Genomic DNA, 17318 nt, shown 5'->3' on the forward strand with positions numbered 1-17318 from the left:
AAATTGTATTAATATGTAAAGATCAAGTGTAACCTATATCATCGTTAAATTTTATCTTATAAAACCAGTGGAACTTCAAAATCGTTAAAATTCATGGCTCCCCCCGCATTGCACGGGTACACAACTAGTAAATATACATGTACCATATACACATTCATACATATGTATACATGTTAACACCCATTACAACCCAATACGACTAATTCTTGATCATTACTATCCAATCATAACCTATTAAGACGATTTATCGGTGCTAAAAGCTAGAGCGGTAACCTCTAAGTTGTAATGCGTCGAACTCATGAATGTGTATCTCCTAGAGACAGTGATTCATGCCTATGCCCACTTTGGTTTTTGTGTCGAATTCAGTAGGATGTCGATAATTTAAGCAAACAGCACACATGTTTTCAAACAATTATGAGTAGAATTTTTGACCCCACATAAATCATAAATCTTTTGATGTACACTATTTATAACTTTTTTACTATTATTTTTAATATAAAAATGATCGAGCGAGGCTACTTCTTTGGGAATTACCAAAATAACATCAAGTGTTTTGGTACATAATACTTTTGAGCTTAAATTGTTATGATTTTATTTTTAAAGGTTACAGTCTTGTTATCAATTTGACTTATGATTTTGGATTTTTGATTGAGTATATTTTGTTGTAGAGGTTTTAGTTGTCATTAAGTATATCTGTACCAAAGCAACCAATACGTATTTGTGACACAACAATGATACATTTTATTTTTTTGTTTGTATGTATATAAAATATTCAATGATTGATAACTCGTATTATAAAATTATAACAATTTTTTGAAAGCGGGTCGGTTATTAAGGGGGTGTTTGGGACTTTGATACCACAACTTGTAACACCCCCGTCCCGCGTGGTCAAGGACGGGAGATGCCACAATTGAAATAAAACAAACAACGCGCTATATAAAACAGAGCGACTAATAAAATTTACCAAAAGACAATTACATAACCATAGACGGAGATAACGTGTCTCAAAATACGGTCCCAAAATATCAGTATATCTACAATAGTCATCAAAAGTTTAAGAAAAATATGACTTAATGAGTTATCTTCAATATTATCATATCCGTAGCTCTCATCCCAAAATCTCTGCTAAGTCATGTACCTGCCGAGGATAAGAAAATCTCGGCTGAGCTTAATGCTCAGTGAACTGATAATAATGATTAAACAATGAATATGAGATAACAAGTTCAAAAGCAATTTATAAAAGCAAGTGATAATTCAAAAGAAAGTCAAAATGCCCAAAAGCATGTCAAGGGTCCGAAGACCAAATCGCATCACGAAGACGCACTGTTCCCAAAGGATGATCAGTCCATTCAGGCACAAGTGAGGAAAGGGGTGTGAGCACAACACATCAATCCTCTTTGTGGATTTAACCACAACCATAATTCAATATCCAATAACGGTTCCTATGATCGATCCATACGCCCTCTATTCGACCGGTACATAATCAAGTCCACTTTTAAAGACTATAAAAATAAGAACGCCATGATCATTTTAGTCACCATGGAAACATCTCAATACCAGTGCTCTAGTTATTGAGTCTATAGTAAAATGTTTCACAAATGAAGCAATCAAACAAGTAAAGTGATCAAAATGATCCATATTCCAAATAAAAATGTTTTGCTTATAGACACAATTTATTAACTTATTTCGGTGTGACACCGCTAATAAGTACTTTTGAGTGTTTGGATAAACAACTTATACCAGTGCCAAACCGGTAATAATTTTTTTAAAGAAGTTAAATCTTACTAACTTATAATAAGTTGATGAACACTTTTGTGAAAAATTACAAGTTGTTTCAAATAAGTAATCCCAAATACCCCTAAAAAGTTATATTATTTTAGTAACTATATTTAAAATTTTAATAATCAAATTTAATAAATAAATAACCTATTCGATAGGTTTGTAAAGAATTGTGGGGCGGCCCAACAATATCGTGTAGTGGGCTTCTGTTCTTTGGGAATTAGGGTTTGGTCGTTCTCGTTCCTATATAATGGCGGTCTTCAACCTATCTTCATCAACATTCCCCCTTATTCCTTTTCAGTGATGTACATTCAAGGCCTCTTCCGAATCAGCCTTTTAGGATTGGTCCGTATGTGATCTGATTTTGAGCATCTGGATCACGAGGATACATTCATCTAGGTTTGTTCACGGTCGTAAATCTGTTGATTTGATTTTCAGTTTTCTCTTCATTTTAAGCCTTTATTGGTATACAATTTGAATATTTGAGCATGATTCTTCTCCTATCTGATTAAGGCAATGATGATGAAATATACCATCAAACTCTGAAAGCTTGATGCTTTTCTTTGATGATTTCATAACAAACAATACACTGAGCCTATCATTTGGATTTCAAGTCTCGTTTTAAATTGATTGATGCATACGAATATTTTGCTTGAATTTCAATATTCATTTTGATGTTTACTGGATTTGATTTGGTTGATACGATACAAGGCAACAAATTAGAGTCTCTGATGTGCTTTTTGGTAGTGTAATCAGTGCTGTACGTTGCCGATAATGATATGCAACTGAGATTCTGGCATTTGTTTGTTTTCCGATGAGACATATGCATTCAGATGTTTCTATAGTTCAACTTCAATGAAATTCCATTGATTTTGTTACTTCATTACGATCAACTTAAATTAAAATTTTCTTGTTCAACTATATTTGTTTGTCTAGTATGATTTTGATATTCGATTAGCTTGTGGTTCATGGCAACATTTTAGAGTCGCTGATGCGCTCTTTCGATAGCGTTTTTAGTGCTGAACGTTGCCTATATGAACTGGAGTAATCTGGTTTGTGTCTCAGGCTTCATATGTGGCTTGTGCAACCGGATACTGCAACAACCATCTATTCTTAATTTTTTTAAATATATCAAACTAAGTTATTTAATTACATCCAACTAAATTACCTTTTTTATATATATTTTGTTTAGCAGGTTCAGTGTGTTGATAGCATTGTTTTATAAGTTTATTATATATGCATTCAAATATCAAATATTTATGATATAAAAAAAATAACCGGGAATCAAGAAATTAAGGTTATGTGTAATCAACTAATCAAGAAGAATCATAGAATCACAAAAAAACAACGAATACAAAGATTTCATATCAAGTATATAATATTGTACAAAAATGTAGAACAAAACGGATTTGCAGAATCAGAGAGGATGAAGAAAGCCATACCTATTGTTGCGTTGGTAATAACTGCACAGCTTGGGACCTGGACTGTTAGTGGGAAGATATGCAGAAATGAAGCTTGTCAACGACACCTAGGGTGATTCAATAGTTTGAAATAATTTTCAAATAGAATTATACTTAAAGAAGGATCGCATTTGAAGTTGTACCTTGTACTTTTTCTATAGTTCAACTTACAATGAAATTCCATTAATTTTGCTACTTCATTACGATCAACTAAAAACGAAATTGTCTTCTTCAACTATACTTGTTGTTTCTAGCATGGTTTTGATATTCGATTAGATTGTGGTTCATGACAACATTTTAGATTGTTTTTAATGTTGAATGTTGCCTAAGTAGGCTGGTTTGTGTGTCAAGCTTCATATGTGGTTTGTGTAATCTGATATCTCAGCAACCATGCATTACTTTCTTATAAAAAACATCAAACTAAATTACATTAATTGGTTTGGTCCTTTTAATAGTCTTTGAATTCAACACGCTTTTGAAAAAATTAGATGAAAAAAGGTTTTTTATAGTCAAATGTTACTACTTTTGAAAAAAAATTTGGGTTCATCTCTTATACCCCCACCGGACTGATTAAGTTTATGAACTAAAAAACTATTAAATTTTTTCTTTTTAAGTAAAAAAAATTATTAAACTTTCTCATTTTGATTTTCAAGTCCTTGAACAAGTTTTTAAATAAATAAACTATCGTAGTTTTAGAATTTGGTTACCTACATGCTTTTAACCCAAAAAAGTTACATTAATCGATTAGTAAAAGTCTGATAGTTTTTTTAAATTCAAGGTCTTAATCATTCAAAATGTGAAAGTTTAATGAGTTTTTATTTAAAAAAATAGTTCAAAGACTTTATCATTTAAAATAAGTAAGTTTAATAATTTTTTATTCTTTTAAATACTAAACCATTGAAGATGAAAAAATTTGTTAGTTTATTTTAAACTTTTCTTTCTTTCTTTTAAGAAAATATACTTTATGAAGTACTATTGGTGGAGACTATTATTCTACAAACCAAGGGTGGTGTCTGATTGGTTTGAGCTTCGCTCTAAATGTTAAAAGTACCTGGAGGTCTCAGGTTCAAATACAAGGAGGAATAAAAATTCTATTGTGGCTACGGAGATTCAAATATGGTGTCTCCGGGTTATCTGCAAAGCAGGTGGTCGACGTTAGATATTCAGGTTAATAAAAAAAAACTATTATCCGCTATCTTCCGTTTTCTTCATCAAGTTTAAGGTGGCGTTTAACAAACACTTACTCGGGTAAGCGCTTACCAGGTCACTTTACTTTACTGGATGAATATGACAGGAATTAAGAATCTTACCCGATAAGAGCGAAGACAAGAACTTTGAGTCTTACACTGTAAGTGAAGACGAGGACTCTTACCACGGTTAACACTTATAGGGATAAATTATTGCATACAATGCATTTTAGTGAATTAAATATTGCCCGATAAGTAAACGATAATGTTGAATTTACCCGGTAAAAACTTAACCGGTAAGTGTTTAGATAAACAGCCCCTAAGACACAATTGAATTCCATCTTAATTCCTTCATATTTCAATTTTATTAACAACTCTAATTCCAAATATTTTGTAAAGGTTATAATTGTAATCCGATGGTATAATTATATTAAATAAAACGTCAAAGGCTCCCATTCGAAGTTGACCCGTTATATTCATTTCTCTATTCTCTCCTCCCTTGGCCCTCATGGCGGATGACTACCATCATATCCTCCTTCCCGCATCATCCAACGATTTCGGATTGATGACTCTAAACGTGTGGGAAACCAAGAGAACGAGGCCTTTTCTTAAACCAATTTCGAGCCACTAAACCCTGCAACTGATGAAAAGGAGATAACTCCCGAGGAGAATGATTGGCCCCAAAGAAGGGAGGATCTGGGAACGAATCTACAGGGCTATCAATGCACATCCACTTACGGAAACGGATCCAAAAATCTCGTCACGTATGGCCCTATACATTAGCATTGGATTGGATTGGATTGGATTGGACTAAACAAAATTGGTAAACACCATTAATTAATTAAGAATATATCCAGTAAATCATCATTAACTTTTGAAATTTATGTGTAACTTGTTTGCATAAATCATAAAAATTAGAAGAAGGAAGTCTTAAAAGAATTCATTGTACATGGATGGCTCATGGCGCCTGAAAAGGTACAAGTGTCCAAAGCACATCTTACAAACCAATTAAGCACCTCTACTCCCTGACTCAGATTTGGTCAAGGACTTTAACCTCACAAGAAACTTCACCTTACTCTTCCCCCACCCATTCCTCTTCTTCACCCCCAACCTCCCCATCGGCGACGGCGACGATATATCCCAATTCTCCGGCGACTCTGCCACCTCCGCTGCCGTGTCATCAGACTCCACCACCTCCACCTCCACGTCGGCACCTAGAATCTTTGCCTGCATGGCCGATATCACTGCCTTCATCGCCACGTCAGCTTCCTTCCTATTCCTCAGCAATATCTCCCCTATCTGAGCTGGCGTGAGGGACCCACCGGATCTTATGCAGCTCCCCACCACGTCAAACAGCACGTGCGAACTCACACCCAAGTAATTCTTCACCAGCGCTTTGAACGCATGCATCCCGCACATGCCTAGGCTAACGTGCACGTCCATACGCCCGCATCTAACAAGCGCCGGGTCGACATGGTCCCTATGGTTCGTTGTGAACACGATCAATCGCTCTTCTCCACAACACGACCACAAACCGTCGGTGAAGTTTAAGAGACCGGATAAAGTCACGCGTCTGTCATCTTCTCCACCGTCCCCGCCGCCACCACCACCACCACCAACGCGTTTTCCTTTCGGAGAATGTCTTCTGGTCGTCTTTGACAACCTATCGCCGGTGAGATCGATGGAGCAATCAATATCTTCTATAACAATTATGGAACGGTTTGTGGTTTGGATCAGCAAAGCTCTGAGCTCCGAATTATCTGAGACTTTGCTTAATTCGAGATCGTAGACGTCGTAGCAGACTAAATTCGACATTGCAGCTATCAAGCTCGATTTTCCAGATCCCGGAGGTCCGTACAACAAATATCCACGTTTCCAAGCACGTCCAATTTTGTGATAAAACTCTTTCCCATCGGAAAACGCTTTCAGATCATCGATGAGTTGTTTCTTCAGTTCCGGCTCAAGAGCTAGAGTCTCGAACGTGGAAGGATGCCGGAACGGCACCGACGACCAACCGGACTCGAAGGATCCATGGCCGTTATTCGTAAACAACCTCCGCTCACGGGAAACACGTTCGAACTCCTCGGCACGTGACGTCACATGATCTAGGTATGGTTTGAGGAGCGTCAAACGGTGTCGTTTGGGCAACTTGAGCACAAAGCTGCGTTTCTCGTCAAGCGAGTCCTGGACGGTGTCGACGTGGTGGGTCCACGAGAGGCGGTGGTGGAGGAAGGAATCATTGACGGTGTGGTTGGGTGCGACGGTGAAAGAAATGCGGGTGGAGGATTTGGATCGGGAGAGAGTGAGGCGGCTGCAGCCGGTGGCGGTGGCGGAGGGGTTGATGGAATTCAAGTACAAATTAACATGGCGGTATAGATCATTGAGATCAACACCACAGTAGCCATTGAATTCTGGGATTTCGAAATAAGAGTATGGACTGAAGGAATCCTGAAGGGATTCATAGCAGGAGTGGAGGAGGGAGAGGAGCTGGGAGGGGAGGATGTTTTGGAGGACTGTGAGAAGACCCAAAAAGGACCACAGTTGAGATAAGATCGCCATTAAAACTCAAGTTTCAGAGAGAATTTTGATTTGAGATTTTGTCTTTGTGTTGTCTGGTGATGATTGATGGTGGCATTGTTTTATATCCAGATGGAAGTGAAGACAAATGAAGGTGGTGGGTGACAAGGGTATTTTGGTAATTTACCTGTTTAGGAGGGCAGAAGACGAGAAAAGCTAAAGGTGAGTTGAAGTTTGGAAATCTCTACTTTTGTATTTAAAATTTCTTTATCTTTTAGTTTTTCTTATCAACAATTAGTTATGTTAAATATGTAAGAGAATTTGTTTGATTAAAATTGAAGGTGTAAATATTAAACAATGAAATATAATACAAGTTTTAAATAACATGAGGTATGATATGACGGTAAGTTCAAGTATCTCGTCCTACGAATTATGGTGAGTATGTGATATGTTTAAGCCATGACTTAAGGGAGTATACATACACACATATATATATATATAGATATATTAGTTGTGTATCCGTATAATACGGCGGGATGCCAAATTTTTAAATAAACCTACAACTAAAAATGAGTGCAACTATTCATTAAAAAGTACAAAATTTATATTTAGACACTCGATCTTACAGAGGAACCCTTAGAAATATTTAAACCTCAATTCCTTATAGTTGAGTACCCGGGCGATGCAGCACGATGTAATCAAGTACAATGTAACAAAAAATGAAAAAATCAAAGTGAATTTTATTATACATAGACATGAAAATCAATTATGTTGTCCAAATAATTATAATGAAGGAAGAAACAGATATCTAGTGAATACATTTAAAAAAAATTATTTTATACAAACCGAAATAGAAACCAATATCCATTTTTTTGCAAAGGACAGCCAAAATAAAAGTTTGAATGAATAAATAATGGTGTGAAGATACCAAGAAAAAAAATAAAGCTCTTAATAAGGAAGGAAAAAAGCTCGAAAGAAATAAAACAAAGTTGTAAGTTTCAACTTGGATGTTGGTGGTGGTGTGCATCAACAATTGTACCTTATGCATGTGAAATTGTAATTAAGAGATTTTTGAAACTTATGCATAAAATAGTAGTACTTTGGGATTTATAGGTTGCATTTAAGACTTTTGGTCTAAATGCTTATTAATATAGTGTGTATATATATATATATACACACACACTAGAAGGATATACGCGTGTAACACAATTAGATATATCTTGATTTTAATGTTTCATTTTTTTTGTATCTATCGATGTTATAATACGATTAAATGTGTTTTTTTAGAAAAAAACGACAAAATCTTTATTTTTGAATAAAATGTAAATTTAAAGATATTATAAAATTGTGAAAAAACATATCGATAGTCAAGTTAACTATTTAAAAGTTATTGTTTTTTGTGTGAAATCTCTTTAATACAATTTTTTATTTTAATTTAATTGAAGTTTAATAATGAAATAGTTTATTTTGGTTTGATAATATGGGTTTATATTAAGATAATAATTAAGTATTCTGTTAGAACTCAATAATTATCCTAATTACATTTTAGATTTTTATATTTAAAAATATGCTCTTATCATGTATTTAATCATGTTTACTTGCAGTCAGTTATATGAATTCAAACATGAAGTTATAATAAGTTGTACTTACATACAGTCTATTTGTACTTTGATTGTAAGTAATATGCAACAATAAACAATAATTTATACAAAAAAAAATGGTTTTAATTTTTTTTTATCAAATGTTTTATAATATAGTATATATATGCTTGTATGCATTAGCCTTTTAAATAATCTCTTAGAACAATTAAAATTCATATAAAGTAATAAAATTAAAAGTGAAAGAATAACAATTTATATCAAATATATTGAACTTATAAGAAAATGATATTAAAAATGCAAAATGGGGATTAATTCTTTTAAGTTTCTACTCATTTTCTTCGATCTTCATAGAATTCATGTTTAACTCTCTGTATATGATTTACCCATTTAGGGTTTTGTTTTGTTTTAATATTTATTTAAATCTCCGTGTTGTATAAAATTATCATTTACCCACCAAGTTATATGTTAAAATATGTATAAAAAAACATGTCTTACGAAATAACACACCATATGTGTTACAATAGAAGTCAAAAATGTTAAGGGTTGTTTGGCAGTTGCTGAATAGTTTTGTGTAGAATCATTAAGTGGTCAAAATGATTAAGAGACTCTCATGATATAGTACAAAATGCAATATAATTGTTTGGTAATTGTTTACAATGAAATTAGGGCTCTTAATGGTTAAGGGAGACTCATAATACAAAATCATTCAGAGTGTTTTAGAATCATTTAGAGGCAGACTTTTTTTTGTCAAACAAGATTCATCTCTTAACGATTCAGAAATTGCCTCTTAATGGAACTATTAAGAGGTAAACAAACAACCCCTTAGAGTGGAGCCACAAAAGCTAACGTGGCTATGCATATCGCGGTTATGACCACAAGAAGTTATTTAAAACGATAATAAAATTAAGTTGTTTTTATAAATTGTCTTATTAGAGATTATTTATACTTTTAATTTATAAAAAACAATTAGAGACACTACAATAAAATTGAGTTTATAAGACACTTTCAATTTCTAAGCGTCCTTCTTTATAGGGCTTAATTTATAGGACCAAAAAAAGTGTCATATCTAAAAACGTTGTAGTAAGTTTATATGACGTTTTTCGACGTCGTAATAAGTTTTTTATGACACTTTTAATATAAAACGTCCCATTAGCAACTTTATAGGACATTATTTGAAAAATTATCTTATAAAAACAAGTGTCCTATAAAAAAATTGAGTCTATAGGACACATTTGAGAAAGTATCCTATAAAGTTGCTAATGTGACACTTTGTATTAAAAATGTCCTAAAAACTTGTTAAAACGCCAAAAAACGTTATATAAACTTATTACAACACCTTTAGATAAGACATTTTATATTTTGGTCCTATAAATTAAGTTCTACAAAACGGTCTATTAAAACATTTAAAAATTAAGAGTGTTCTATAAACTCAATTTTGTTGTAGCAGAAAAGAGATTGTTTGGAGAGTTTTAGAAAGAAAAAAAAACAAAGAGAAAAAGAGGTTTAAACATGGAGACATATCTTTTGCTTTTCCTCCACCACCACCTTTAACTTTTACACTTGTCTTGATGCTTATTATTAAATCAGTAGATAATTATGATTTAATCATCAAAACTAGATATGCTCAATCCAAACTTTAATTGTTTAACAATACTTGTATTTTTTTGATATATTTTGATTTTGTTTTTTAGTAATTGATACTGTATCAGAGACGGAACACAAATAGACTGGATCAACAATAATGGAGGGGCACAAAAAAAAATTTATACTTAAAATCTTAATGGACAGGAAATTTTTCACTCTATCGAGAAAAAAAAGCTCAGGGGCCAAGGCCCCTAAAAGCCCCTATGGCCATCCACCCCTGCTGTAATTAGTAATTAACTGTAATTTGTAAATTCTAGAAGGGTGTTTGCGTAATTCAACGAAATATGTCTCAATTTTAATGTTTTGTTTTAGTATTTATCTATGTCGATAGAATAGAGATTAGTATCAAATTTACTATTTAAAATTCTCCTTTTTTGTGTATTTTTTTAAGTCAATATTTTACTTATAATTTAATAACAAAATAATTTATTTTTGGTTTAATAATATAATTTTTTTTAAAAGATACTAATTAAGTATTTTGTTAAAATTAAATGATTATCCTAATTATATTTTAGATTTTTTATATTTAAAAAATGAGATGTTTATCCCATATTTGATTGTGTTTAACCATAGTTAGTTATACGAATTCACAAATAAAACTTTAATAAGTTATATTTATGTACAGTTTATTTGTGATCTTGAATTTTAAATAATATGCATCAATAAACAGTATTTTATGCATAAAAAATGGTTTTTAAATTTTTTTATCAAATGTTTTATAATATAGTATAGATTCTTTTAAGTTTTAGGACTAATTTCTATATGTAAAATATAATGGTTTTACTTTGTTGATGGGACGAAGTTTCACGAACTAATTTATCAAGGATTTTGGCAACGTAACCATAAAAAACAATTCTTCTTATTAATTTTTTTATACGATACTTTTGAAAATATTTCATATAAAATCTAATATCACACTTTTATTTTTTTGTAAAGAAAGTGAAAAAAATGAAGGAATAAGGGTATAGTTGACATTAAAAGCACTGCACGTATGTGGAGGGTAAAAAGGTCTTTTGGCCTGTTTATAAGTCACGTGAGCATGAGCATTATATTACAAGCTTTTAATGTTTTTATCTTTATGAAAATAAAAAATAATATAGCTAGAATTTATAGACAAAAATGTGTACGAATTTAAACTTCCTTATAAATATACAAACATATAGTTATAGTTATAGTTAATATTTAGGGACCGTTTATTAAACACTTACCCGGTAAATGGGTGTAGGGGTGAACACGGGTTGGGGTGGACGGTTTATGACATTTTTACAACTCAACCCAATTATGGCGGTTTGGAAAATCTCAACCCAACCTAACATATTCAAAAGTATAACCCAACCCAACCCTTGCGGGTTGGGTTGGGTTGCGGGTTGGGTTGGCGGGTTACTAAAACTCATAAAATTGGCAAATGAAATATGACAAATAATACTAAAAGTATACCCAACAAAGTCATTAGTTATTACAATCATCCAAAAATCGGCAGACTCGGCACGTCAAGGACGGAAGGTTGACGGTCAGGTTAACTGGCTAAGGCCGTAAGGGACGGACCGACAGAGGGTTTGTCGTGGAACGAATGAATCTTTGGAAATTGAAAGTGTGAACTGTAAATTTGTGATGGAGAAGAAATTCAGAAAGACGTAACTTGAAGCAGGGACGTAGGGTTAGTGTTTCTAATTTTTATTTCTGTTGAATTAACACATAAGAGGTTAAGGGCTTAAAGGGCTAAGGTCTTAAGGGTTATTGGGATAAGGGCTTAAGACTTTAAGGGTTATAAGCAATCCAAATTCCCAAACACCTCCTTAATTTTTGTAAATATCACACACACACACACACACATATATACACACACATAATTTTATAAAAAAATATACATTAGCAGCGGGTTGACGGTTTGGTGCGTTAAGTTATGTTAACTCAATTTCAACCCTCCTAATTAGCGGTTTGGCTGTTTGACGGGTTGGGTTTAATTGGGTTGTTAGCGGGTTGGGTTGACGGTTTTTTGTTCACCCCTAATCGGATGAACATAATAAGGGTCAAAAATCTTACCCGGTAAGAACAATGATAAAGATGGAGAGTCTTACTCGGTAAGTGAATGTAATAACTCTTACCCACGTAAGTGCTTACCGAGTAAATTGTTGCACACGATACCATCTTAATGTACTACAATCTTACCCGATAAAATAAATTATATTGTTGACTCATAATATTAAAGGCTTACCAGGTAAGCATTTAGGTAAACGACCCTTTTTTCAAATAAACTTTGGTAATATTTAAAAATGCTCCTTCCGGAATTTGGGTACAGATTGTGAGGATAATAAGACCATCTCCAATAAGGACACCGGATATTACATCAAACACTAAATCAGATTTTAAGTCGATCCAAAGAAAATACCAAAAAGTATAAAAAGGATCTTGTGGAGGAAGTTATATGTAGGGGTTGGGTGCTAAGAAAGTTGACCAAAATGTGAATAAATTAGAAAGGTTAGAAAGAATCAAATTTTGTGCACAATCCTTGGCTGAAAAGGAATTTTCAAAAGTGGTGGGGCTAAAATGAAACTTTGGATACCTTCATACACATGTTTTCTCACTTTTGATGCAATTTATGTATTATTCTTTTTGTTATATTATCATTATGATCATTAAATATATTATTTATATATCTATACTACATTAACAAGCATTTAGACCAAAAGTCTTAATTACAAGTTTTAAAGCATAAAGTACTATCAATTTATGTAAGAGATTTTTGATTCAAAAATCTCTTAAGTACAAACTATTATGCATAATGTACATATGCTTAAAACATACCATTTGTTTGGTCAAAGTTTTATATTTAAGTAAGCCATATTTATATAAAAAAGATATGTTTAGTCTTCCAAAAGTTGTTTGACACTTTCTGTGTTTCCTATTTTGAATCCAAATTCAAATTCAAAGTTCTTCTTCTTTTGATGTAAACTGAAATTTGAAGCAACAATATCAGAAAGAGTTTCAGATCCTGCATGTACCCCACCTCAACCCTTCAACTTTATATGGGTTTAGAAACTCAACATGTGTGCAATTATTTTTTTAATCGATCTTGCTAATACATCATATTAACCTTCAACTTTACATATTAGTTGACTTGTAAAATAACCACACAAACTCATGATTCAAAGCTAAACTAATGTTTCAGAATTATGATTTACCCGCGCCGCATCGCATGGATATACCACTGGTATATATGTATGTATGCATATATATAGACCATGGATCATGTGAGACCAAGGTTTTTTTCGTGAGACCCGTAAGACCAATTCTCAACCCTTGGATTAGATCTACAATCTGAATATTCATAATCACAAAATTGTTACGAGACTTCTCAATAATCACAAAATTGCCATCGTGCAACTTTAGACCATTAGATAATTAGCTTATAAAGTTGATCAATGCACATAAATTGGTCTTACGGGTCTCACGAAAAAACCTTGATCTCACGTGAACCCAACCCTATATATGTATATATGTATATATATATATATATATATATATATATAAGTTTACCCATGGTTTTTAAATTCTTAGAAGTGAGATCATGTGGTATTTAAATTTCTATTATTTTTCAATCAACTTTTTGAAGGCAGGCCGTCTCTTAGCATATTAAATGTGAGATTTTGAACATGACCTCTAAAATTTTGGGGCCCAATTTTACATATGTTTAGGGCATTTTCATCAATCTGTGTAAACCTATAGCCCAAATTGTTTATGTTCAAATTGTTAATTGTTTAGTTTTAGATTCAAATTATTAATTGTTTAGGTTAATGTTAGGTTCAGATTGTTGATCGCTTATGATTAGTGTCCCTTCGTGCTTGTATATGCATCGTTGTTATCTCTTATGCAATGTCATCAAAAATTCTGGATGTAACAGGGCCTCAAAAAAGATTGAAACGTCCCTGTAGTGATGTATTTGTGCATGATACTCTCTGTAAATCATTTTGGTTATGAAATCGAGAATCTAAAACGGTGATATTGTTTTAAATTTTGTTTTATTCTCCATAGTTTGTTGTGATTTTAAATCATAAATCAAATGATTCGTAAATTCAAAGTTAAAATTGGTCAAATATTTTGAAATATAACAGTTTAATAACAGTGTTTTTAACCCACATCATTTGTTGTTCTTGTCTTTTAAAGATCGACTTATGCATTAATTAGTGGTTTGTAGTTTTTACAACTTATAATTTAAAATTAAAATGCAAAATTTATGTTTGAATAAAAAAATATGGTAAGAATACTCAAAAACTATATTTGTTGTGACGAAAATCTAATGAGTACTAGAATATTTCAATAAGATAAACTGATAGTAAAATGAAGCAAATCAACTGAACTATCATATCCCATATAAGAACTGTTTATGAAAATCAAGTCGATTTATTGTAATTTTGAAAAGCAATATGAAACATTAACCTGGAAAAATGTGGCTCCGTATTAAAAAGATAATTTACCACATAGATCGATTGATGTTTCACAAAACATGTTCCTCAATAAATAAAAACATTTAATAATCAAATATAAGAATGATGATAAATAGAAACCAATGCTCTAAAAGGCTCAAGACAACAATCGTCATGGCACGCCGTTGCTCAAGGCTCATATATGACATGACATTAAAACTTGTAGCATGCATGGGTCAATAAACAATTTTGTAAGGTGGTATTTAATTTTTCTTACTTATTTAGTGTTTTCTTAGTGAAATAATTGATAAAAATATAAAGATGTACCTTGATTTCTTGGAATTCGCAAGGTGCTTATATATGATAGAGACCTGCAAACAGACTCAAAAAATATGCTGCTAATAACTATACCATGAACTGTTAGCCAGAAAAATTCAAACAAACATCAACTAAATCAATTTATGTATTGTTTGGCAAAAATAAGTTAGCTTATTTGGTGGGTCATGTTTGGATGGGCATAAACTTATTGAAATAGTTTTTTTAGAAACTTAATGTCACTACCTTCAATTATAACTCTAATTAATATTAATTTTTATTTATCTATACTATATTATAAATCATTTGACAAAAATTCTTAAAAACTATTTTTTATGCATCACATACTGTTTATTGATGCATATTATTTAAAATTCAAGATTACAAATGATTTTTTACGTAATTACAACTTATTAAAGCTTTATTTTTAAATTTGTGTAACTAACTGCAGATAAACATAATCAAATACAGGATAAACATCTATTTTAAATATAGAAAATTTAAAATATAATTAAGATAATCATTGAGTTTCTAACAAAATGTTTAATTGTTATCTTTAATAAAAATTATATTATTAAACCAAAAATAAATTACTTTGTTATTATATCTAAATTAAATTATAATAAAAAATTAAATTAAAGAATTTACAACAAAAAAGTGAGGTTTATTAAATAGTTAATTTAATATTAATATCAATTTTATTTTTTTTATAAATTTTTTATGCTATATTCAAATTTATATTTCATTCAAAAATAAAAACATTATTGTTTTATCAAAACCACATGAAGTAGTATTATATCGATAGAGACAAAGAATACAACTAAATATTAAAATTGAGATTTATCTCGCTGCATTGCGCGAGTACCTTCTAGTTATTGTTGAATATTAATTATTCATAAAATATTAATAAAAATTATTTATTTATTACTAATATTAATAAATATTAAATTCAATTATTAACTCATTTTAATTATATATCAATAATAATTATTATTAATCATATGAATTATTTTTATATTATTATTTTTTAAATTATCAATCAGTATATTTAATTATCAAAAGATAAATACAATAATTTTAAAAATGTTTATGTAAGTTACATAAAGATAAAATTAGTATCTTCTTTTTATTACTGAACATATTATATTATTAGGTATTATTGTAATTATATTATAAAATTTTGTAACTGACTAATTATATAAAATATCTTTTTTGGTCATTTTATATTTTCATTTAGCTTATCTGTTAGTTTTGTCAAACGTAATTTGTTTATTAATTAGATTATCATCTACTAGTTAGTTTATTAGTTATCAACTAACTTATCAGCTATCAGCTAGTTTGTCAAACATAATCTTAATATAAAGTTCAATTCACACTTTAGAAATTTAAGTACCAACAAAACAAGTGAAATATAACATGAGAATACTAACATTGCAAAAAAAAAATCGATCAATTAACCCGTCTAGTTTAAAAGAGAGAGTAACATCTCTAACATGATTCCAATAAAAAGGTTGGAAGTCAAAATTGACGTTTTTCATATTGGGTATTTACTTACGAATCAAGTCTGAATCCATATCATATAAAACCCATAAAGCAAAAAGAAAATTAGAAAATCATAAATTTTTGAAATGAGAAATATGGTAAAAAAACGATGACTGCAAAAACAGATAAAGATGGTCCATGAAAACAAAGATCTTACAGAAATACCTTAAAATGCGGGATTATTCATCGGATTATCCATCTTCCTGATTTGCGTGACATCAAGTTGTATTACAAGATCATAACGATGAGGTCTTTCACTCCTCCATCTATGATAACAATTTTTTCTAGCAGTGATGGTTATATAACAAACTACAAGCAATTAATGATGGTATAATGTGTAATAAATAAAGAAAACACATTTTTCATGTATTTTAGTTAATATATGATTATATATTTTTAATATGGTAAATGTATAAAATAAAAATGCATGAATCTATACTATATTATAAAGCATTCGACAAAAACTCTTAAAAACTATTTTTTTATGCATGAAGTATTATTTATTGAWKCATATTACTTAAAATTTAAGATTACAAGTAAATTGTGCATAAGTACAACTTATTAAAGCTCCATGTTTGAATTTGTGCAACTAAATGCAGATAAACATAATCAAATATTGGATAAACATCTCATTTTAAATATAAAAAATCCAAAATATAATTAGGATAATCATTGAGTTCTAACAGAATACTTAATTATTATTTTTATAAAAAATTATATTATTAAAACTAAATTAAATTATAATTAAACAAAATTAATTAAGAAAATTACACCAAAACACAAGAATTTTTTAAAAAGATTAATTTGATACTGATATCGATATTCTTTTTCAAAATTTTATGATATTTT

General features: G+C 30.8%; 1 protein-coding gene, 1 long non-coding RNA gene and 1 other non-coding gene across 3 annotated transcripts; 2 read left to right on the forward strand and 1 right to left on the reverse strand.

The window, feature by feature from the left end:
* Positions 1-2013: 2013 nt before the first annotated feature.
* LOC112519578 lies at positions 2014-3434 on the forward strand. Its single transcript, XR_003069933.1, has 2 exons — positions 2014-2178; positions 3177-3434. It is a non-coding gene; the product is annotated as an uncharacterized LOC112519578 (long non-coding RNA).
* On the forward strand, positions 2291-2376 carry LOC112520587. Its single transcript, XR_003070056.1, has one exon. It is a non-coding gene; the product is annotated as a small nucleolar RNA snoR116 (small nucleolar RNA).
* A 1922-nt stretch (positions 3435-5356) lies between the features above and the next one.
* LOC112518829 (AAA-ATPase At5g57480-like) lies at positions 5357-6985 on the reverse strand. Its single transcript, XM_025126578.1, has one exon. It carries the CDS (start codon positions 6983-6985, stop codon positions 5435-5437), a length of 1551 nt encoding a protein of 516 aa, XP_024982346.1. The 3' UTR covers positions 5357-5434.
* Positions 6986-17318: the final 10333 nt, after the last annotated feature.

This window comes from Cynara cardunculus (genome assembly GCF_001531365.2).
Source record: "Cynara cardunculus var. scolymus isolate 2C chromosome LG 10, CcrdV1, whole genome shotgun sequence".
In the NCBI taxonomy this organism is placed as follows: Eukaryota; Viridiplantae; Streptophyta; class Magnoliopsida; order Asterales; family Asteraceae; genus Cynara; species Cynara cardunculus.

Coding starts and splice junctions, on each gene's coding strand:
- LOC112518829 (XM_025126578.1), bottom strand. CDS start 6,985: ATGGCGATCTTATCTCAACTGTGGTCCTTTTTGGGTCTTCTCACAGTC.